The following is a 23296-nucleotide window of genomic DNA, read 5'->3' as shown; positions in this document are numbered from 1 at the left end:
ATTGGGAAAAATCTTAGTGATGAGCCATTGGTTTCGTTTACATATGACTATTCAACAAGAAGCTTTTGGGTTAGAGCTCAGATAAATTTGAAAAAGCCTCTCCCTCCTGGATTTTACATTGGTAGAGGTCGTAGGCGTCCGTTCGTTCAGTTCAAGTACAAGAATCTAGGGGAATTCTGTGAGCGTTGCGGTCTGATAAGCCACCGGAATTGTGGAAAAGCTGCAAAGTTGAGATCTTTGACCCGTGAGTTTAAGACGCATGTGTATGGCCCATGGCTGAGATATGATTCTGAAGCTGCTGGTAATGGTTTACCTGTGAAGCCAAACTACTTTGAGTTGTCTAATGAGATAGGTTTGGAGTATGAGGAGACACTTACTTACGCTCAGTTCTTGGTAGTGGTCGAGGTTGATGTTATTTACGCGAGCAAGCATGAGTGGGGCGGCAAGAAACTGATACGTTCCTTGTTAATAAGCAAGAATGATTCTTGTTTCCGGTTTCCTTGTTCCCCGACACAAGTTATTAAAGATGTTTTAACGCTTGAAGTCGATAGGATCTCGCCTCTGGCAAGGCTGACGGCGGAGGACAAGGCCAACATAGTATGTGACCTCGTGGATCTTTTAATGAAGCAGAGGGAGACTTCGTGGAAGCAGAGATGGGTTCCTATTTTAGTTCGTGTCGAGAAAACAATAATGGTACCACCAGTGGATATGGAGACTATGCTCCAAGAAGAAAAAGATAAAAAACTTCATGAAACCATCAATTCCATGGTCACTAAAATGGTTGACCCATGTTTAGAGAAGTCGGACGATTTACTGATGAGGACTATCCGAGATGCGATCGGTGAGGCCGGTTTGACTCATCAGGTCCCGGATTTTTATTTTGAGATGTTGATGGGATGGTTGAAAGCCTTGAACAAATTGCCACGTAAAGCTTCCAAAAGATTGCATCCCAGTCACAAGTGTGTCACAGTTCTTGGTCCTGATATGGATTTGTTTGGTACATGTTGTATATGTCAAGAAGATTTTTTCCTTGGAGAGGAAGCAACCCTTACTTATCCTTGTTCTCATGCTTTCCACACTAGCTGCATTGAAGACTGGATTCAAAAATCTCAGAAGTGTCCACTTTGCCGTCTCCAACTTCAAGTGTTATCGACTTTGCCGTCTCCAACTTCAAGTGTTATCAAGTCTTGATGTCTTTGGCTAGTTTCCTAATCCACATAATAAGCTCCGGTTTCTCCTATTCGCATCTTTCCATGATAAATGCTTAGAAATTAACTCTCTCTTCTTTTGTTTCACAAACCCATCTGAAGTTCTACTAATAGAATATTTCCGCTCTTTTTGTTTCATTTTTCTTTCAATTTCAATGTTTTTTTGTATTTCATTAGAATTTCTATAACTAATTCTTGATGTCTTTGGTCTTGATGTCTTTTGGTCTTTGAATTCCTAAAAGACAATTGAATCATTTCATAGACTAGTCTGTAACAATCTACAATTGAATCACAGAATGATAATGCAAAGACCAAAGAATACAAAAAAGAAGTAGTGTTCAGAAAACATTATAAAGTTTGCAGGCATTATCTCAAACGACAAAACCACTTCTTAAAGTCTGGTTTATAAAAGAATAATAACACCCTCCTAAAACTGATTCCTTCTTGGCTTTGTGGGCTGGCCAGGTTTGCTAGGTCTCATTTTGTTCTTCCCTTTAGGTTTGTCAAGTTGGTTTTGAGCCTTTCTATCTACTCTTATCTGCATTTGGTCGTACTCCTCTTTATTATGTGCTTGTATCTCTTCATCGGTCTGATGAATAGGCTTCTTATGTCGATTAGGGCCAGAGCGGCGAGAACCTCCAACCAGTGTTGCAGGTTTTTGCTTGGGCTGTTGCGTCTGTGAAGCTCGCTTCTCATGCTGCTTTTTCATCTGAAGAAGCTCATATGTTGGAATGTGCATACTGTTCTCTCCCATAGCTTGAGAAGCAAGACCAAACATAAAAAAGGCATCTTCGGTAGGAACCTCCAACTTTGGATCCATATACTCAGTAGCATTCTGTCCATGTACCATCTTATGAGCCTAGAAACAAAGGGTATAACAACTAATTCTTAGGCTGAAATGTGTCTTCCTTTCAAGAACTTTACTATGGAAATTGCAATCACAGACTCAAGAGGACTTGTTGATCACAAAAATAGGAAGTAAGTACTTACTGTTGGAATCAAACCTTTGATTAATGCCTAAACTTGAGTGAATAATCAGAGATTGAACAAAAGGTGAAGAAGATCGAAGAAGAAGATAGAGGAAGAAGAAGCCACGAGAATGAGGGAGAAGTAGTGGTAAAAAGGCTTTGGGCCATTAATACTGTAGTAAGCCCAAAATGCTAAGTGGATATTAGTGGTTTACAAAACTATAGGTTAAATGCTAAGTGTGGCATATATATATGATGTAAGGAGTATAATGAATCTTATCTAGAAAGTTTTAAGAAAACAAAAGAGCTAAGCGGCTGAAACCAAAAAGCGAACATGGTATCAGAGCTCGGTCAATCTTGGTGATCTTCAAGACTTAAGGGATTTGTATCTGTTGAAGGAATCATGGAGTCAAAGGGTAGTTCAATAGTAGAGAAGAAGAAGCCGTGTAAAATATGTAAGAAGTTCAATCATGGAATAGAGAACTGTTACCTTACACGCCGATATGAAGTCCAGTTTGCCTCCAAACAATTCAGACCAAGGAGAGGGTGTTTTGTTTGTGGGAAACCTGGGCACTTTGGAAAAGACTGCAAAAGCAAACAGATATGTCAGAGTAACCAGAAACAACAAACTCAAGAAGAAGAGTCAGCCCTGTTTAACGCTGCTCACGTCGGAGAGGAAGTGAGTAGTGAAGAAGTATGGCTAATTGATAGCGGAGCAACTAACCACATGACCAAGGAAGAGAAACTTTTCACAACTATTGACAGGTCAGTCCATATTCCTATTAGGGTAGGAAATGGTGCTAGATTAATGACTGCTGGGAAAGGAAACGTCGAAGTAATAACAAAGCAAGGAATAAGAGTAATTAGAGATGTATTCCTTGTTCCAGGAATAGATAATAATCTCCTAAGTATACCTCAGATGGTAAGAAATGGATACCAAGTGCTATTTGTGGGAAACAAATGCATAATTCATAACCAAAATGGAGATAAAATTGCTGAAGTAGAAATGGTGAGGAAGGCGTACACGTTGAGAATGCAAGTTGCTGAGGAAAGTGTGAGAATAGCAAGAGAAGAAAGCATATCAGAATTGTGGCACAAGAGATTGGGACACTCAGGCTTTCACAATTTACAAAACCTTCAAACAAATCAGATGGTAAAAGGGTTACCAAAGTTTAAGGTAATCCAGGATGTGTGTGAAGCTTGTGTTAAAGGGAAGCAATGTAGAGTAGAGTTCCCAAAGATGTCTGAGACCAAAAGTGCAGATGTGTTAGAACTGATTCACACTGATGTGTGTGGACCAATGCAGACACCTTCATGCAGTGGAAGTTTATATATTCTCACATTCACCGACGACTATTCACACATGGTGTGGGTCTACTTCTTGAAACTGAAGTCAGAAACTTTTGCCACATTCAGAAAATTCAAAAACTTGGTTGAAAATCAAACGGGAAAAAGGATTAAGAAGGTGAGATCAGACAGAGGAGGTGAATTCAAATCAGAGCAGTTCTCAAGGTACTTAGAAGAGAATGGAATTGAGAGACAATTCACAGTGGCATACTCACCTCAGCAAAATGGAATTGCTGAACGTCGAAATAGAACTCTGATGGATATGGCACGAAGCATGCTGAAGGACAAAGGAATGNTGGTATCAGAGCTCGGTCAATCTTGGTGATCTTCAAGACTTAAGGGATTTGTATCTGTTGAAGGAATCATGGAGTCAAAGGGTAGTTCAATAGTAGAGAAGAAGAAGCCGTGTAAAATATGTAAGAAGTTCAATCATGGAATAGAGAACTGTTACCTTACACGCCGATATGAAGTCCAGTTTGCCTCCAAACAATTCAGACCAAGGAGAGGGTGTTTTGTTTGTGGGAAACCTGGGCACTTTGGAAAAGACTGCAAAAGCAAACAGATATGTCAGAGTAACCAGAAACAACAAACTCAAGAAGAAGAGTCAGCCCTGTTTAACGCTGCTCACGTCGGAGAGGAAGTGAGTAGTGAAGAAGTATGGCTAATTGATAGCGGAGCAACTAACCACATGACCAAGGAAGAGAAACTTTTCACAACTATTGACAGGTCAGTCCATATTCCTATTAGGGTAGGAAATGGTGCTAGATTAATGACTGCTGGGAAAGGAAACGTCGAAGTAATAACAAAGCGAGGAATAAGAGTAATTAGAGATGTATTCCTTGTTCCAGGAATAGATAATAATCTCCTAAGTATACCTCAGATGGTAAGAAATGGATACCAAGTGCTATTTGTGGGAAACAAATGCATAATTCATAACCAAAATGGAGATAAAATTGCTGAAGTAGAAATGGTGAGGAAGGCGTACACGTTGAGAATGCAAGTTGCTGAGGAAAGTGTGAGAATAGCAAGAGAAGAAAGCATATCAGAATTGTGGCACAAGAGATTGGGACACTCAGGCTTTCACAATTTACAAAACCTTCAAACAAATCAGATGGTAAAAGGGTTACCAAAGTTTAAGGTAATCCAGGATGTGTGTGAAGCTTGTGTTAAAGGGAAGCAATGTAGAGTAGAGTTCCCAAAGATGTCTGAGACCAAAAGTGCAGATGTGTTAGAACTGATTCACACTGATGTGTGTGGACCAATGCAGACACCTTCATGCAGTGGAAGTTTATATATTCTCACATTCACCGACGACTATTCACACATGGTGTGGGTCTACTTCTTGAAACTGAAGTCAGAAACTTTTGCCACATTCAGAAAATTCAAAAACTTGGTTGAAAATCAAACGGGAAAAAGGATTAAGAAGGTGAGATCAGACAGAGGAGGTGAATTCAAATCAGAGCAGTTCTCAAGGTACTTAGAAGAGAATGGAATTGAGAGACAATTCACAGTGGCATACTCACCTCAGCAAAATGGAATTGCTGAACGTCGAAATAGAACTCTGATGGATATGGCACGAAGCATGCTGAAGGACAAAGGAATGCCTGACAAGTTTTGGGCTGAAGCCACATTTACTGCTGCATATCTCCAAAACAGACTCCCTACAAAAGCCTTGGATCTTAAGACACCCCTTGAAGCTTGGAGTGGCCACAAGCCCTCAGTTGCCCACCTAAAGATATTTGGGTGCATATGTCATGCCTGGATCCCTGCAGCAAGAAGGAAGAAGCTTGATGACAGATCAGAAAAAGCTATACTCATGGGGTACAGCAGTGTGAGCAAGGGATACAGGATATATGTTCTAAGAACACAGAGGATAGAAGTGTCAAGAGACGTCATATTTGAAGAGACCAAAAGTTGGAATTGGGAAACCCACGAAGAAGTAAAGGAACAAAGAGAGGCGGTACCCAACAATATCAATACCAATCAGAAAACAAGTATTGAACAACAAAGAGAAAGGGACTCAAGGCCAGAAATCCAGTCAAGTGACAAAAATGAAAGAGGAAATGTTAGTCCCATACCTTTTCAACTAAGTGATAGTGCGCCAGAAGTGGGCAGCTCATCCCGAAAAATCCACAAAGTGAAGAAACTAAGTGAGATATATCGTGATGAAGAAGATGTAGGGAATGAAGCAAATCAGGTTGAAGAATCTTGCTACTTTACCTGGGAAGAGCCAACTACTTTTGATGAAGCCATGAGTAGCAAGGAGTGGAAGATTGCAATGGGTGATGAGATTTACATCATTAACAAGAATGAAACATGGGAACTGGTAAAAAGACCTACAGATAAGAAAGTTATATCAGTCAAATGGATATACAAGGTCAAATCAGATGAATGTGGTCAAATGAAGAAATTAAAGGCAAGACTAGTGGCAAGAGGGTTTACACAGACTTACGGGGAGGACTATGGTGAAACTTTTGCACCAGTTTCTAGACATGACACCATAAGGACCCTCATTGCTCTAGCTGCACAAAACAAGTGGAATCTGCATCAGATGGATGTCAAATCAGCCTTTCTAAATGGGGAAATTACTGAAGAAGTGTATGTGGAGCAACCACCAGGCTTTGAAATAGAGGGAGCAGAAAACAAAGTTTACAAACTAAAGAAGGCCCTATACGGCCTGAAACAAGCACCAAGAGCCTGGTACAGCAAAATCGATTCATACTTTGTGTCACAAGGGTGCAAAAGAAGTGATTGTGATGCAGCCATGTACACTCAAGAACTCGAAGGTGAAATCATGGTAATAAGCTTATATGTGGATGATCTTATTATTACAGGGAGTAACGAGGATATGATCAAGCAGTTCAAGTTAAATCTTAGTAAAGCTTTTGAAATGACTGACATGGGAAAACTCAAGTATTTTCTTGGGTTCGAGCTAACTTACATTGAAGGAGGAGTGTTTCTAAGCCAACAGAAGTATGCTAAACAGTTGCTGACCAAGTTTGGTATGGAGAACTGTAATAGCGTCAGCACTCCACTCTTGCCGAATGTGAAACGATATGATGATGGAGCTGAGCTACAAGATCCAAGAAAATATCGAAGTATGGTAGGGGGATTACTGTATCTTGCTGCGACGAGACCAGACCTTGCATTTGCAGCATCTTACCTGTCAAGGAGCCTTTCAAATCCAAAAGAAGAAAACCTACAAGATGCTAAAAGAGTTTTAAGGTATGTGAAAGGAACAGTTGAGTATGGATTAAGGTTTCAAGAGATGCACCAAACTGAGTTGATTGGATTCTCTGATTCCGACTGGGCTGGTTGTAAAGAAGATATGCGTAGTACTACGGGAATGTGTTTCACCTTAGGAAGTGGAATGTTTACTTGGCAGACCCAGAAGCAGGACACAATCGCTCAATCCACTGCAGAGGCAGAATATATGGCATTGAGTGCGGCCACCAACCACGCAGTATGGCTGAAACGTTTACTGGGTGAATTGAAAGTAGACACCAACAAAGGAGTTCCCATTTACTGTGATAATACGTTGGCTATAGCGATTGGAAGAAATCCTGTTCAACACAGGAGAACTAAGCACATCCAGATTCGTTATCACATTGTTCGTGAAGCAGAAAAAGAAAGAGTGATTGACTTACGTTACTGCAGTGGTGAAGAACAAATCGCCGACGTGCTGACAAAACCTCTTGGAACANTGTTACTACAGTGGTGAAGAACAAATCGCCGACGTGCTGACAAAACCTCTTGGAACAAAACACTTTGAAGAACTCCGATCTAAACTGGGAGTGGTACCAAAACCGAACAAGCGATGTAGCATCGAAGAAGATCATGCTCAAACCACTATGGCTGAACCTGAGTTGCATGTCACCAAGAAAAATCATTCTATGGAAAACCAGCATAAACAGAAAAAGAATGGGATCGAGATGATTCCGGAAAAAGACACCAACTCGGGAAAGAAGTTGAAATCTTCAAGGGACGAGGTGATGACAAGAACAAGAGACTCACCGTTGAGCTACGCAGATGTTGTGAGGGGTGTGTCTCACATGGGAATCAAAATCAACAACAAAGATATGGAGGAAACAAAGATCAAATCTCAGCCTGGGAATTTAGAGATTAAATCAGAAGGTTTGAGAGGGAGTGTTGGAATCAAACCTTTGATTAATGCCTAAACTTGAGTGAATAATCAGAGATTGAACAAAAGGTGAAGAAGATCGAAGAAGAAGATAGAGGAAGAAGAAGCCACGAGAATGAGGGAGAAGTAGTGGTAAAAAGGCTTTGGGCCATTAATACTGTAGTAAGCCCAAAATGCTAAGTAGATATTAGTGGTTTACAAAACTATAGGTTAAATGCTAAGTGTGGCATATATATATGATGTAAGGAGTATAATGAATCTTATCTAGAAAGTTTTAAGAAAACAAAAGAGCTAAGCGGCTGAAACCAAAAAGCGAACACTTACAAGGTTTGGGGAAATCTGCTTTCCGGTTAGCAAATTTAAGAGAACAGAACCAAATCTGTATGCCACACTTTCATGGTTTACGTTTCCTGCAATGAGAAGAATATAACGTCACATTCTGACACAGATAAAACAAAGAGAGAAGCGCCATTAGATGTACCTGTTGTTATTTGATCACCCATGCTCTCCTTCATCAAGCCAAAACACGAAAGACAAGCATCCCCATCCTATAGTATCCATTAAGCAAAAACAGTTTAGCAACCTTAGATTACAAGGAGACATAGCATTAAAAGTTTCCCCTTAGTTTTTACCTCATCAAACAGAACGGTGCAGGCACTTAAGTTATTGTAGGATGCAAACCCTTCTGTACTACAATGATCCAACGCTTCAGCTATTTGATAGGCAATTCTCAACCGCACTGACCATTCCATGGTGTGATTGTCCTCTGTCATATCACAACAGGGACAAAGTTCAAGACAGAGAATGCTAAGTTCTGATTCCATCGATTCTACAAACATATACACATTGATTCCTACTGGTTCTAACTCTGTTTCAGGTCACAAAAAAAAACTAATTCACAACAGGGGCAACACTCAAGAAAGAGAACGCTAAGTTCTTATTCCATTGATTCTACAAACAGATACATTGATTCCTACTAGTTCTAAATCTGTTTCAGGTAAAAAAAGAAATTATAATTCTTGAACCATCTATAAGCACAAACGATCATGTGACACAAACCCTCATCGTCTCTGTACCCAGATCAAGTGAAAACAAAAGCATGCAGTAATCAAGTAGAAGGAAACATACGGTGGAACAAACGCGTAGCAAGCGTATCAGATGGGATGAACTCTGCGACAAGTAGCCTTTCATCTCCTTCACTGCAACATCCAATCAAATTGACGACTCCCTTGTGCCTTAACTGCCACACTTTTCGTGCCTCTTCCTGGGAAACGAAGGAAGACGTACGAAACAGAATCACAACCCATCAAGCGAAATCAATAAAGATTTGAGAATCTATGAACTCTGCAAGCAAGAAACAGTTACCACAAACTGATCACGATCAGGCCAAGCCGTGTTCTTGAACTTCTTGACAGCAATGGAGCCGAAGCTCTGCGATTGGCCCTTGTAGACGATGTTTGATGATTCTTCACCGTTCTCTGATACAATCTCGTCGGAACTGAAGTTCTTGGTCGCCGTCTTGAGATCGGAGTAGAAGAACTCTGTGAACCTCGTAAATTTTTCGTCGTTCTCGAGCTGAGAAACCAACGACGCGTTCAGAGTCTGTTCTTGATTTTCCATCTTCGTGGGCAAAGGGGAGAGAGAGAGAGAGAGAGAGAGATGGGGTGAGCGCCAAAATCTGTTTTCTGTTTTTTTTTTTTTTTTGTTAGAGAGAGTGAAAGAGAGCGAAGGAAACTATGAAACCAATGATCATCAATTTATAAGCATCATCGTGACTTTCAATAAAGGAGTGAAAGATATATCTACGCTCAAGATGACGCATCTTGGTAAATCCATGCGTCAATCGTCAATCGTCAACTTTTATTTTCTATAATTGCGGATTTATTTTTTTGTTTTTGCTCACTCTAGTTATATGTCTATATCTTTTGAAATAATTTAAGTGTACGTTTTGTTAGTGGAAGAAGTTGTTTTGGTAATTGTTAAATGTTAGCGATAGAAATGTAATATGCTTTGGATAGTATTTAATTTCTATGAGTTATTTTTTATTTTTCTCACTTGCAAATTTTGCATGGTGCATGGTGACAAGTGGATTTGAAAAGCTCTCCAACTAGATAGATATATGTCTACGAAAGTACGAATCTACGATAGATTTTTGTTATATTTAAAGTTTTGTTTTGTTAGTGGAATAATTAGTTTTGGTAACTAATGATAGAAATGTATTTGTGTTCTATAATATACTGACTCCAAAGTTCAACGTTTCAGTTTTACAGTGGCACCAAGTAAGTATGCTATGTAATCTAAACCAACAAAAAACATATATACACATAACCAACTCAAAATTATCTTTTAGAAAACAGATTATTTATATGGCTTAGTTCTGTTAGATTTGGTTCTTACATTACTAAACAAGGTACTCTTAGTTCACATATTTCTGTTTTAAGGTTATAAGACTTTCAGTCATCAATTACTTCTTTGTATTTTGGCAACACTAGTCATTAATTAATTATTTTTGTTTGTCCAAAGAAAAAAAAAGTCATTAATTATTTTGAGGTAATTAATAACTCATATAGTAATTATGTCAATTAAATCTATAATTAAAACAAAACATACGTTATATATATGTAAAATCTCTAGGGAACGAAAAAATTGGATCACGATGGTAAAAAAACTTTGAAACGACACAAAGCAAAAACTACTAGCTGCTCTAGTTTGGGTTGGGCATTGACGTGCCTTGACAATTTGGGCTATGAAGTGGTGAAGCTCGAAAGATCGTCTAAGTGCATCATTCATGCCATAACCTCCCTCAAGATTTGGCCGAGATAATACAAAGGTTACTCCGTGAGATCATTAAGACACGCCCAAGACTTTACGTTACGAGTATCCTTTGGTTTTTAAGGAAGACAATAAAATCATTATATGATGAAATTGCCAAAAAGGCTTCCTCTATTTCGAATTAGATAAATTTACTCTTAATTTGGTTCGTATAGTTGTGAAAACGAATAAAAGTATATAAGTTGTACCCGGTAAATTTGAGATTTTTTTTTCTTTCAATAAAGATGGCATTGACAATAAGTCATAACTACAAATCATTTTACGATTTTACCCGAAGTATGGTTTTAGTTTTTTTTTTTTTTTATTGGTTCTTGTCCTCTTTTTCTAAATACAACTTACCAAGAATTTTAAAATGAAAAACATGAAGAATGTCACAAAGGATTGATTATAGCCTGCTTCCTGGAACACCGTAACCCAAACATATCATCAGCATCTCGAGATCTCTTTCTACCGCAAACGGCTACAACGTCGTTTGGCTTCACGGTATTTACATTAAAGATATCAACTCCGAAAAGCCGAACCACTACCTGAACTGGATTTTCCCTCGGACCGGACCTAATTTTCCAATCAATATAAAGCTGCCGGTCAAGTCCGGTCGATCTCTGGAAAGTAACAACATCACCGGCTCGGAGATTCTTCTCCTTGACGAATCTACTCCATCCCTTGGTTAACACGTAACTTTGACTACTGTTCCAGTATGAGTAACGGAACCTCCACACTTTACCGTTAACGTCTTCGAAGTTGATCAAAACGCCTTTAGTTACTGACGGTAACGGGAAATGCTTCTCGGCGTACGTGTTGTTTAGGTATCACGAGACGGTTCAGCTTCCCTACGTCGCTACCTCACGCGTCTTCGAAACGTTGTCGTTTAGAACCGTACTAGATCCGTTACTAAAATAAATCTAAAACAATTAGCTACATTCAATCAAGTTTTATGGTTATTGTCCACTTTTTCTAAACACAACTTAGCAAGAATCACAACCTACAACTTGACAAATTTAAAATTAGAAGAAAAAAATGAAAAACATGAAAAAATGTCACAAAATATTGATTATCATTTGTCCAAAATTATAGAAATATTAAGAATTAAAATAAAATATTAATAGAAAATAAGCTTTGAAAAATATATCATAATTTTGACATTATTCTTTTACAGAGGTTTTAGTATATATTTTATGTACCACTTTTCCTCAATATCGTTTTTTGGCCAACTCTTCCAGTTCATTACGTTGTTCTTGTTCTCTTTTCCTTAAAAAAAAATTTGGCAAAAATGACAACCTACTTACTTGACACCATAGAAAAAAAATGAGAAAAATCAATTGAAACAATGTCAAAAAGCATTGATTATGGCCTACCTATTGGAACATCATATAGAAGAATTTAGAAAAATCCACAATATTGTTGTCAAATATTATATGATTGTGATATAAAGATATTTACATATTTGTATCAATTTAGTTTAGAAAACTCTTTGGTATTCTTTGATCGTTCTGAATAGAACTCTTTTGTTTGCGCCTAGGACCAATCTACAAGATCATGCAGCTTTTGTTACAGGTTTTTGTTTGGGATGTTGGCCTCTGGAGCTTCCTTTTACTGAACAAACACACAAAAACGATTTTTCACATGTTGGTCTCTGATCATCTTTGAATGCCAAAATCAGTTTTAGAAAGAGTAAAAAAAGAATGTTAACAATTACGCATTTTGGTAATTGATGTGTATCTTTTAATTTCTATGCTATTTTTATTTATTTTTTCTCATTTGCCAATTTTACATGGTGGTGAGGTGACAAGTGGATTTGCACAAGCCAAATTATTGAGTTTTAGTTCACATATATCTGTTTTAAGGTTCAAAGACGTCAGTCATCAATTACTTCTTTTTATTTTGAGAACTAGACTAGTCATTAATGATTTTGAAGTAATAACTCATATAGTTTCTACTCCCTCCGATCCCATATAAGTGTCGTTCTGGACTTTTTTGAGTAAATTAAGAAAAGAAACAATTTGACTGTTTTAACCTCTGAAATTAAAGTAATTAACCATGTTATTTTTTGTTTTCTTTTTTATTCAATAAATTATTTTATTTTTCTTCTCTTTATCTTTTTCTTTGCGACAATGGAATCACAACTTCAATTTATTTTGTCTGCACCGATTAGTTGATTAAGAAACAGAGATCTCAATTCACTTGATTCTTCAAACTGATCTCATCAGGGAGACAAGCAATTGGGAGTGCGAGCTGATTTAAAGCAAATCAAAACAAAGAGCGGACTCCATAGCTGTTTTCAAAGCCATGGCTTCGATTGATAAAGCTGACGCCGTGAATCGATGGGAGCTTGAACCTTCAAAAAGGGAGAAACCTAGGGCATCTTTGATGATCCAACCCAGTCCACAATTTTCTGAGGATCTGGTCTCCGTCGCCGTCTACTTCTCTCCTTCTACCTGCCAAGTTTTCCGGATTCTCGACTATGCGTACGCGCCGTTGCGTGAAAGCTCACCGATTCTCCGGAAACCCGTTCACCATTCCCATGTCTTCACGTTCTGCTTCTACTAAGCTTTTTTGTCTCGCATCTGTCTGTCCTGAAGACAGTGGTGGCAGCTCTAATGGCTCTGTTTCATCCTCTGCTACGGCTACTGAAGATGATGGTAACTTAGTCCTTTTTTTCAAGCCGATTTTACTACCTAGGACTCGAATTGTGTAGGATTTTGGAATTGTTACTTGGATTTGAATATTTCTGTGTTTATATGCAGTCTGCGGAACCACTGGCAGGAGAAGAACCAGAAGTGTTACACAAGCTCGATCTTCGTTATGGGTAAACTGACTATAAACGTTATCTTCTCAATAAACTGACTAACTTCATCAAAGCCTTCTACGTCCTCACATTTATCCGATTTCAATTCTACAGAGGGATTTCTTGGTGTGATGATACATTAGCTCTGTTTTATGAATCATGGTATAAAACACGACGAACAAGGATATGGGTATGCATACTAGAAGAGCAACTGCAGGTGCTTTGTTGGAAGATGAAAGAGAAGCTCCAAAGTCTATTTCAAAGTTGGCTTCTCCAAATCATGAATCAAGTACAGTAAGTTGGAAAAACCAGAGAAGATTTTCAGTCTACGAGGAAGACTTAGCACACTGAGCAAGGTTTGTATAAATTTGAATGGTAATCGATATAGTATGAAATTCACAGATTCTACTTATGTAATCTCTCTGGATCCAGAGGAGATGGAGAAGCGCGGCGGCGAGTTGGTGAGCAAAGAGAGTTGGCAAGAAGAAATTTATGTATGACTTAGAGAGCTTCTCATTGGATTCTTTGAGAAGGTTGTGATGCTTTATCAGTCGTTGCAGAGGTGAAAGGTATTGTCTCTGTAACCTCTTATTCTAATTCTGATTTTTAATCTTCTCATGTCTAGACCTTTGTTAATTTGGTTTCAGCATCTATAGACCATTATGGTATCGATGGTGTATGAAATTCACAGATTCTAATTCATTTAATCATTGCAATTTGGCCTTTTAGTATTCTTCCCAATTTCAATTAACAACTTTTACTAAATTAAATACTTCCATGACTACGATGAATAGAAGTGGAGGGAAAGAAAAAAATTCATAGAAGAAGAAAGCTAATGGAGGCAACAATTAAAATTCAAATATTTTCACAATTCTTTATATTTGGAGTAACGTGAATTTGATTGATCATCTTCCATGGCTAACTTCGATCTAAATCTTTCACCTTCAGAAAATACAAACCATTCCTTTGATTTGAATACCATTCCAGCGAATAGTGATGATCATGATTCTGAGAATTATTATCTACTTCGTGAAGAAGATGATCCGATACGGAGATGCCAAAGTAAGAACTTCATTGGCAAAGTTATGGTGTTAGTTGCAATGGCTCGTCCGAGATTCGATGCTGATGGAAACGAAACTTTCTTTGGAAAGATTGGGGTCTGGCCGTTTGTTACAATTCAACCTGCAAGAAGACGGAGTAGAAACAGAGAAGCTGGAACAATAGAAATAAAACCAATTACATCTGTCAAGCGAGATGATGTGAGAAGAATGTTGATAGAAGAAGTTCTTCCCAATATTCGTGAGAAATGGCCTCGTGAGGATATAGATAAAGTTATCTACATTCAACAAGATAATGCGAGAACGCATGTGGATCCAAGTGATGTAGAATTCAAAGCAGCGGTGTCCCAGAACGGTTTTGATATTCGATTAATGTGTCAACCGCCAAATTCTCCAGACTTAAATGTTCTTGATCTTGGATTTTTTAGTGCTATCCAAGCATTACAGCATAAGGTATGTCCGAAGAACGTTGAAGAGCTTATTCACGCGGTAAAAACAGCTTACGAAGATTATCCAACGAGAAAGATAAACCACATTTTCTTAACTCTGCAACTTTGCATGCAAGAAACAATGAGAATTGGAGGGTCTAATAATTATAAAATCCCACACATGAGGAAAGAAGCGTTGGAACGAGAGGGTCAGCTTCCTAAGCAAATTAAATGTAATTCTACTATAGTAGAAAATGTGAGAAATCAGCTAAGAGAGTAAGGTTTCCTTTTGCTATTTTGGTAGATGAATTATGTGGAATTATCTGACTCTTATTCAAATTGAATGTGGTTTGTACTTGAATTTCAATCTATATAGTAACCAGGAAGATGTTTTTCTTTCTTAATGACTACACACATTGTTCAATCACTTCATCCTTGTTTATAGTATTCCAGCGTTTAGCAAATGACATGTTTTGCAAGATGAACCGCTGCATCAATATCACAGTAGCACTGCAGTTGATTTATTCTTATTGATTTCAGTTTTGACTATTTTCCCTTTCCTTTCTTTCCAATATTTGTTTCACATCAAAGGTACGACTGTTTTTTTGCAGAGAAGAGGCTATCCTGATGCCTCAACAAGAAGGTATATACTCTAATCCCATGTTTTTTGAGTACTATTGCAAATATATCTCTGAATAGATATATTCTTTCCAGGTTCTTGCGACTCCTTCTTTACTGCTTCCATTTTTTAGACCGGCCAATTTTCACTCACAGATAAGAAAAGAACTGAAGCAATGTTGCTTAGATGCTACCTGAAGCGTGAAATGCCACAATGGAGGTATCCTCACTTTTGTTACTCAGCAACCAGTTAGCAAGCTTTACTTGTCTTGTGATTCTTGTTTTCATCTCTCTTTCTCCTTGAAAATTTAGGATTTAGTTAAGTCCAAGATGCTATCAATGGATGAAGATAACTTCAAAGAAGCCATTGAAAGGTGTATAACTTCAAAGAAGCCATTGAAAGGTGTAAAAGATCATTTCTTTTTACGTGAACCACTTTGATCGCTTCATCGTTGAAACATTTGTTTGAGTCTTTTTCCTCAAGTTCAGTTTTTCTAGTCAGGTTTTTTCTGATTCATGGCTTCCTTCTCTCTTCGGAAATGTGTTCAAGGTTCGATGTACTACCTTACTCACTTTGCTGATAAATCAAATTGGTTTCATATCGTCAATCATAGATCTCTCCACTTATTTTCTCTTTTTCTTTTTTTCAGGTATGTGACCAACCTCACCCACTTTGTGTCAAGAACATTGTTCAGATTTTACATGTATTAAGGTCAGATCATGTTGCTTTAATTTCACTGTTTTTTGTTGCTTGTTTCTGGTATGGATATGTGAACCTCTGATTTTTCTTTTTTTTATTATTTGGAGAACAAACCATAGGATAGCTTATTGGTGATCATATAAAGAAGAAACCACTAGTAGAAAATTCAACAGCAAAATCTAGTAATAATATGAAAATAAATTTTATAGAAAGTTAGAATCATGTCTTGCATCTCTTTGTCAGGATGAATTTCTCCTTCCACAATGAAGCGTTTGTTGAGATCAAAGTCATGCACCACTTTTGGCTTCACATCAGTAATCTCCTTGCTCAAATGAAAGTCTTCTTCTTCCTCAGAGACTTTGTTGAGATCAAAGGTATGCACCACTTTGACATTAATTTGCTTATCTCCATTTTCTTTTACTTGCACTGGATTTGCCATTTTGTTGCTTTTCAGGTTTGTGACTAACCCAATATATATTGTTAAGTGACTCTTCATATTGTGTCTATTGATATCCATCGTTAATGCAGTATGTTGATGTTATATTTTCAATATTTGGTATTTTCAGTTTTAGTAATCTGTGTTAGTTTAATTAAGGGTGTATTAGTAATTTTGGTTGTGTTATTCCATTTTCCAAAACCAACGACATTTAATTAAAAAAAAAGGTTCCAGAACGACACTTATATGGGATCGGAGAGAGTATATATCAACTATTAAAAGAGTAATATAATATCTTGACTCTATAATTAAAAAAAAAAAATTAACTACGTTAAATTAAATGTATGTATATCCTTTTCTAAATAGATTGTTTCGTTGGTTATTATGTGCATCTAGGGAACGAAAAACTTGGACCACGAACGATAAGGTAAAAAAAATTTTGAATCAACACAAAGCAAAAACTACTGCTTTAGTTTAGGCATCGACGTGCCTTGACAATTTGGACTATGAAGTGGTGAAGCTCGAAGTGCTCTCCAAATGCATCATTCATGGCATAACCTCCCCCAAGACTGGCCTGAGATAATGCATAGGTTAGTACGTGAGATCATTAAGACCATCTCCATTCTATTATTGATGAGTGTCTTTAACATAAACTAATACTGTATCAAAATTTAGAAAAAACATCTCCCATTTTGGGGATCTAACTGTCTCTCCCTAGAGACACTTCCTCCATTTTTTAAGGCACTTTCATTTTTGTTTTTTATTTTTCGTTACTTTTTAAAAAATTTAGTGACTCTACATATCCAATGGAGCTATTCTAAGATACACGTTCAAGACATCTATGAGGATCCTTTGGTTTTCAAGGAAGACAATAAAATCATGGGTATTATGCTGATGAAATAGCCAAAAAAGGCTCCTCTTTGTTGTGGGCACGAATAAATACATAAGTCATACACGCCGGTAATGTTTTAAATTTAATCGGAGGTAAATTTGAGTTTTTTTTTCTTTTCTTTCAATAAAGGTGACATTCACAACAACTATATTACTATATGTTCTATTTACCATTTTACTCCAAGCATGTTTTAGTTTGTTTTCTTTTCGTTTGGTTATTGTCCTCTATTTCTAAATACAACTTAGCAAGAATCACAATACAACTTGACAAATTTTAAAATAGAAGAAGAAAAAATGAAAAACATGAAAAATGTCACAAAGCATTTACTATCGTCTGTTTCTTGGAACACCGTAACCCAAACATATCATCAGCAACTCGAGATCTCTTTCTACCGCAAACGGCTACAACGTCGTTTGGCTTCACGGTATTCACATTAAAGATATCAACTCCGAAAAGCCGAACCACTACCTGAACCGGATTTTCCCTCGGACCAGACCGAACTTTCCAATCAATATAAAGCTGCTGGTCTAGTCCAGTCGATCTCTGGAAAGTAACAACATCACCGGCTCGGAGATTCTTCTCCTTGACGAATCTACTCCATCCCTTGGTCAACACGTAACTTTGACTACTGTTCCAGTATGAGTAACGGAACCTCCACACTTTACCGTTAACGTCTTCGAAGTTGATCAAAACGCCTTTAGTTACTGACGGTGAACGTGACGGTGAACGTGACGGTAACGGGAAATGCTTCTCGGCGTGTTGTTTAGGTATCACGAGACGGTTCAGCTTCCCTACGTCGCTAGGCGTTACAGCTTTCTCGAAAAGCACTTCACGCGTCCTCAAAACGTTGTCGTTTAAAGCCGTACTAGATCCGTTACGTTTCCCGTTGGCGTCGAAGGAGAGAAGCAACCGCCGTTTATTGTTCTGTTCAAGCTCGTCGACGTAGGTGTGTTTCCTCAACATGTCGACGATCTCAGCTTTCGAGTGAGCTTCAAGAAAAGCTAAATCTCCGTCTTCGAGAAGGGTCTTGAAGTTGACGACGGCGTCGCGGCCGCGGAACCGAAGTGCGGCGATGTCGTAGGAGCGAGCGGCTTCTTCTTGCTCGTTGAAAGTGCCGAGCCATACTCGTTGGTGCTTCTCGTAAATCTGAGCTCCCCATCTTCCGTTAGGCTGAGGAACCACGCCTTTGTATTTTGACGACGGTAGCTTCCGTGACTCTGTCTCGACGCCGTTCTCTAAATCCAACACGACGCTGCTTCCGCCGCTTCCCATCCGGTAGAGACGAAACGTCGCTGCCGGAGGAAGAGGAGGAGAGAGTTTCTTGGCTGTGGTGGTGGAGAAAGATTCCGAAGTGGAGGAACTTATCTCTTCTATGCAACTAGAATCCATAATCGTTGTTTCAGTTTCTTGAAGATTCTGGCCAAACCAAGAAACACAAATTATAACCTTCTAACAATCAAAGTATAAACGAAACACAAATTAGGTGAGAGAGATTTGGGTGACGTTGTTGCTTTTATTCTTTTTTTTCTTTGGTGCACCTATATATATATATACAGAGACATATGATGATGTGAGGAATGAACGAGGCAAGTGCATGTACATGTACATTTTATAAAATGTATCTAATTAATTAGTGTTATGTTTTTGAAGTTAATTTTTATTGTTATTTGAAAAAAAATGTCAAATTGAGAAAAATGGTTACGTGGGGTCAACGCTTATAAGGATCGCAAAATTAACTTCGAAGGAAGTTTCCGGGAAGGGCAGACCAAAAAAAGTAGTACTACGGCGTTTCTGTTTTTCGTACGTTTTGTTATGTACATTTTTGGGAAACAATGTTCAACAATGTAAGTACAATTTTTTACAACACATTACCACGTACTTTCATCAACTAAAGTTCTCATCAATCATCATGCATACTTATAAGTTACTTGAAGTATATATAACTACAGTCGAATGATTTATTTTGTTGCATGCATAACCAATATTAATTTTACAACTCATTGTTTCCCGGGGAAAAAAGGGATGTATCTTACAGACTAAATACTATAGTTAAACATTAAAACTCCCGCTATTATTAATAGGTCACTGATTCAATGACATAATCGGGTTATACATTCATATGAAAATTTTATACAATCTAAGACAGAAAGTAAAACTATAGTAGTTATGAAATTTTAGATGGTTGGACGAGATTACTTGGCTAAATATCGATATCCGATTCAACAATCCAAATATGTTCAACTTTTATAGGTTTAGAAGAGTCAGAGATTGACCCAAAAAACTTAGAAGTTAAAAAAAAAAAAAAGTCATAGTTTTAAGTTTTGACGAGAAAAAAAGGAGACAAGACATACAAAATGAATAAACGAATGGCAATGGGTTACATGATAAATGGGACCAACCAAGGGGGTCAAGTGGGATGGGGGATCACATGAAGGACCTATCTTCTCTTTGTTTTTTTTTAGTTCATCCCCCCTTCGAAGCAATTCTGGTTGCGATATTTTTATTCACCATCTTTATATGTTTCTTGTTTAAATATTTTGTAAAATTGATTAGAAAACAAAAAAAGAGACTTTTGGATAGGTAAGGTCGCAAGGATTATGATCTTATCTGATACTGTTGTCTCTTATACTATCGTGACATAAATCTGCTTTCTTTTGTTTTTCCAGTTTCCTTCTTAATTCGTGGGTATTTTTTTCCTTTAATTTTCTACACCAACGGAAAATGTATGTATATAATAATTGCAACAAGCAAACACTAATAATTCTCTTTCTACATCCTTTTTTTTTTTTAATATTCTTTTCATACATCTTAGTCTCTGGTATATAATCATATTTCTATATAGAGAGAGAGAACAAATGGATTAATTGTAGACATGGCGTGATGTCACTACAACAAATATGCACATTGTTAACCAGAGAAAAACGCTATCATAGGTCTTTGATAGCGTTTTCATGAGCGCTGTTTTAGGGCACTGTTATTATATGTACCCCATATACAATAGCACTTATTACGTATGCTATGTTATAAAAATATAACATAGCTTTAAGAAATTGCTATATTATCAAGATCATAATTTTGAAAAAATTTATACAACATTTGTTTTTTCGTGCTATGTTATAGTTTTATAGCATAGCTCTAATAAACTGCTGTATTATCAAGATTATAATTTTGCAAAAATTTATACAATATTTAATTTTTCGTGCTATGTTATACATATCTAATATAGCTGTTGCGAAATGCTGTTTTATCTTGTTTACTGTGCTATGGTATATTCTTTTATCATAACGTTTACCTGTACTTTTATAGCATTTTCTGATATGTGATTATAGCACACATAACCTGTTTTATAAAATCTCATAAAATCTGATTAATAAACGTCTCAGATCCAAAATACATAACAAAAGTCTCAAGAACATCAGTTTACCATCAAAGTCTCAAGAACATCCAAAATAAACAAGCAATCTCAAGTACTTAACATTACACAATAAAACCATCAGTTTAAGACATAATGACCTTGTTCTCTGGCCAAGCAATGCAGGAGCTAAGTGCATCTTCAATAATCTCTATTTCATCGGATGGCCTCCAAACTTTTACATTTTTCACCTTCACAACATCTATCCACACTTTAACTGCATTAGAACCCAAGCGAGTAAAGTGAACCTTATGTTCTGGATCATTTGTTCCCCATCGTCCTTCAGCCACAACCCTATTCTTTTCAGTTAAATCCATCAACTTGCACTTCTTATTCTCCTTGGAAATAACTTTATTAATGCGCTGCCATGTTTACAATATAAACCATCAGTCATCATATAATTAACAAAAACAACTTCATAACATATGAAAACACTTACTGGAGACTTCCTGAGAGGAGACTGTGATGGTAAAGTATTCTTTATTGGTGATATTGGACCCGTTGCATCATCAACAGGAGACTCAGAACCAGATGCAGACTTAGAAGACATAGATGCAGATTTGGCCTGCGATGCAGCCTTTGAAGCTGTTGCTGAAGTTTTGGACTCTGTAGCAGACTTAGAAGCTGTGGCTGCAGACTTGGCCTTTGATGCAGACAAAGAAGCATGTGATGTAGCATTCTGACCAGTTGGAGTTGAGGGATTTTCAAAATCAACCTTACTCAGGGGCCAAGATACGTAAGCCATCAAACAGTCCTCAAGAAATGACATTTCAGCTGTAGGTCTCCATAGTGATGTATCAGGCTGCTTTACTGAATCCACAAATACTTTAACTGCTTTTGGTCCAAGAGGAATTCCGTTAACCAACGCACTTGGTTCTTGTGTCTCCCAACGCCCCTCAGCAACAATGACGTCACCCTTAGACAAATCCAATAGTTTACATTTGTTTCCTTGTATACCCTGTTAAACACAATCAGTAAACAAATCCAATATAATTAATTAGCATTATAGACAGGGGTAATACATTGCTAACACATTGCTAGAAATTATAAATACCATAGGGGCAATGTCTTCCATTTGGATGTTGTTGTCTACCAGTCTACACTTATCAGTTGGCCATGCGATTATATGTCCAACAGCTTCTTTCATATGAAAGATCTTTTGTGCAGGTCTCCATAGAAATGCATCTGGTTTATATGCAGCTTCAACTAACACTTTGAGATCATAAGGGCCAAGACGACAGTCATTCACTATGTCATCCGGATCAGAAGAAAGAATCCGACCCTCACCAACATTTTCATCAATGTCAGACCAATCAACAAACACACACTTAGGATGTGCTCTTTTGTTTACACTCTGCAACAATTTCATGAGCAACTAAGAATCATAAACGACACTAAGAAGAATCACTTAGCTGATATGAAAAGAAGTAAGAATATGTTACTCTTGCAGCTGAGTTTTCATCCATTTCAGCTTCTGGTCTCTGTAACATAAACAAAAATAACATCAATTTATATTACTCTAACTGGCTGATGAATAGTAGAGAACTCTTAAGTATCTAACCTGATTCTTGATTCTGCCAAGTTCACTTTCCAAGGCATTGACCTGTTTTACTAATTTTACTTGCCGCTCTTCCATTTCAGCCATACACTTGCTCTGCATTTGTAAACAAGCTAATTTGGTCTTACTCATGCCTCTACCCATTGCCCTCAGCCTACCAGAATTGTCAGGTCCTAAAAGCTTGGCGAGGTGATCTTCATCTGGATTTGTTAAAAATGCTGGAGCATCACTTCCACCAATTTCAGCTGCTTTTTGCTGAAAAACATAAAGACAGTTTCAGGTTTTACTAGTCGATAACACACTATTTACTGGTGTACAACTCTATTCAGACTTACAATCAAATCAGCTGCATTCGTATCTACTGGTGTACCATCCTTTTTGGTGCGAGACTTGATCCAAACATCTAGTCTTGTCACGCTGGAAGGATCTTCACTTTCAGCTTTCTGTTCCAGAAAACAAAATTTCAGTAACAGTACAAGCACTATGTATAATAATAAACAACATAGTTGTAGTATATATGCTTGCCATTTCTTCTGTTAGTCTGCTGATCCCTTTACGACTAGTGGTGTGAGGTATCTGATTCTTTCTTTTTGCTTTATATTTCTCACTCACGGCCTAATAATGAAACATGTTAATTACTAATCACCAATCAACTACTAAACAATTATAATCACAAGTAATTACCTTAAATGCAGCACTAGTTTTGAGTTTGACAAATTTTTGCCAATCAACAGGACCAATATTTGGTGGTCTCAAATTCATCCTCTCTTGGTTATTTGCAGCCAAATTTATAGCCTTCACCGTGACAGACTTGTGTGATCGCCACAAATGTCCCATCTGGTGAATCACAGATATCCTTTGCCAATCTTCATCAAGCTCAAACCTTGCCTGCATTCACTTACACTCACACCAT

At 37.5% G+C, this 23296-nt stretch overlaps 3 protein-coding genes across 3 annotated transcripts; all 3 read right to left on the bottom strand.

Annotated features, from left to right (window-relative positions):
• LOC104789717 (probable inactive receptor-like kinase SSP) lies at positions 1636 to 9284 on the bottom strand. The gene is made up of 6 exons (XM_019245414.1): positions 9030 to 9284; positions 8793 to 8928; positions 8297 to 8430; positions 8166 to 8212; positions 7989 to 8097; positions 1636 to 2067 (listed from the first exon to the last, which is right to left on the bottom strand). The coding sequence occupies exons 1-6, from the start codon at positions 9282 to 9284 to the stop codon at positions 1636 to 1638; spliced, it is 1113 nt and encodes a 370-aa protein (XP_019100959.1).
• On the bottom strand, positions 17507 to 18992 carry LOC104787942 (AP2/ERF and B3 domain-containing transcription repressor RAV2-like). The gene has a single exon (XM_010513603.2). The coding sequence runs from the start codon at positions 18800 to 18802 to the stop codon at positions 17726 to 17728; it is 1077 nt and encodes a 358-aa protein (XP_010511905.1). The 5' UTR covers positions 18803 to 18992; the 3' UTR covers positions 17507 to 17725.
• Positions 22205 to 23285, bottom strand: LOC104787941. Its single transcript, XM_010513602.2, has 5 exons — positions 23068 to 23285; positions 22909 to 22998; positions 22719 to 22826; positions 22387 to 22638; positions 22205 to 22306 (listed from the first exon to the last, which is right to left on the bottom strand). Exons 1-5 carry the CDS (start codon positions 23275 to 23277, stop codon positions 22220 to 22222), a joined length of 747 nt encoding a protein of 248 aa, XP_010511904.1. The 5' UTR covers positions 23278 to 23285; the 3' UTR covers positions 22205 to 22219.

The sequence above is a fragment of the Camelina sativa genome, chromosome 5 (genome assembly GCF_000633955.1).
Source record: "Camelina sativa cultivar DH55 chromosome 5, Cs, whole genome shotgun sequence".
NCBI lineage: Eukaryota > Viridiplantae > Streptophyta > Magnoliopsida > Brassicales > Brassicaceae > Camelina > Camelina sativa.
This window is presented reverse-complemented; position numbering and strand designations above follow the sequence as displayed.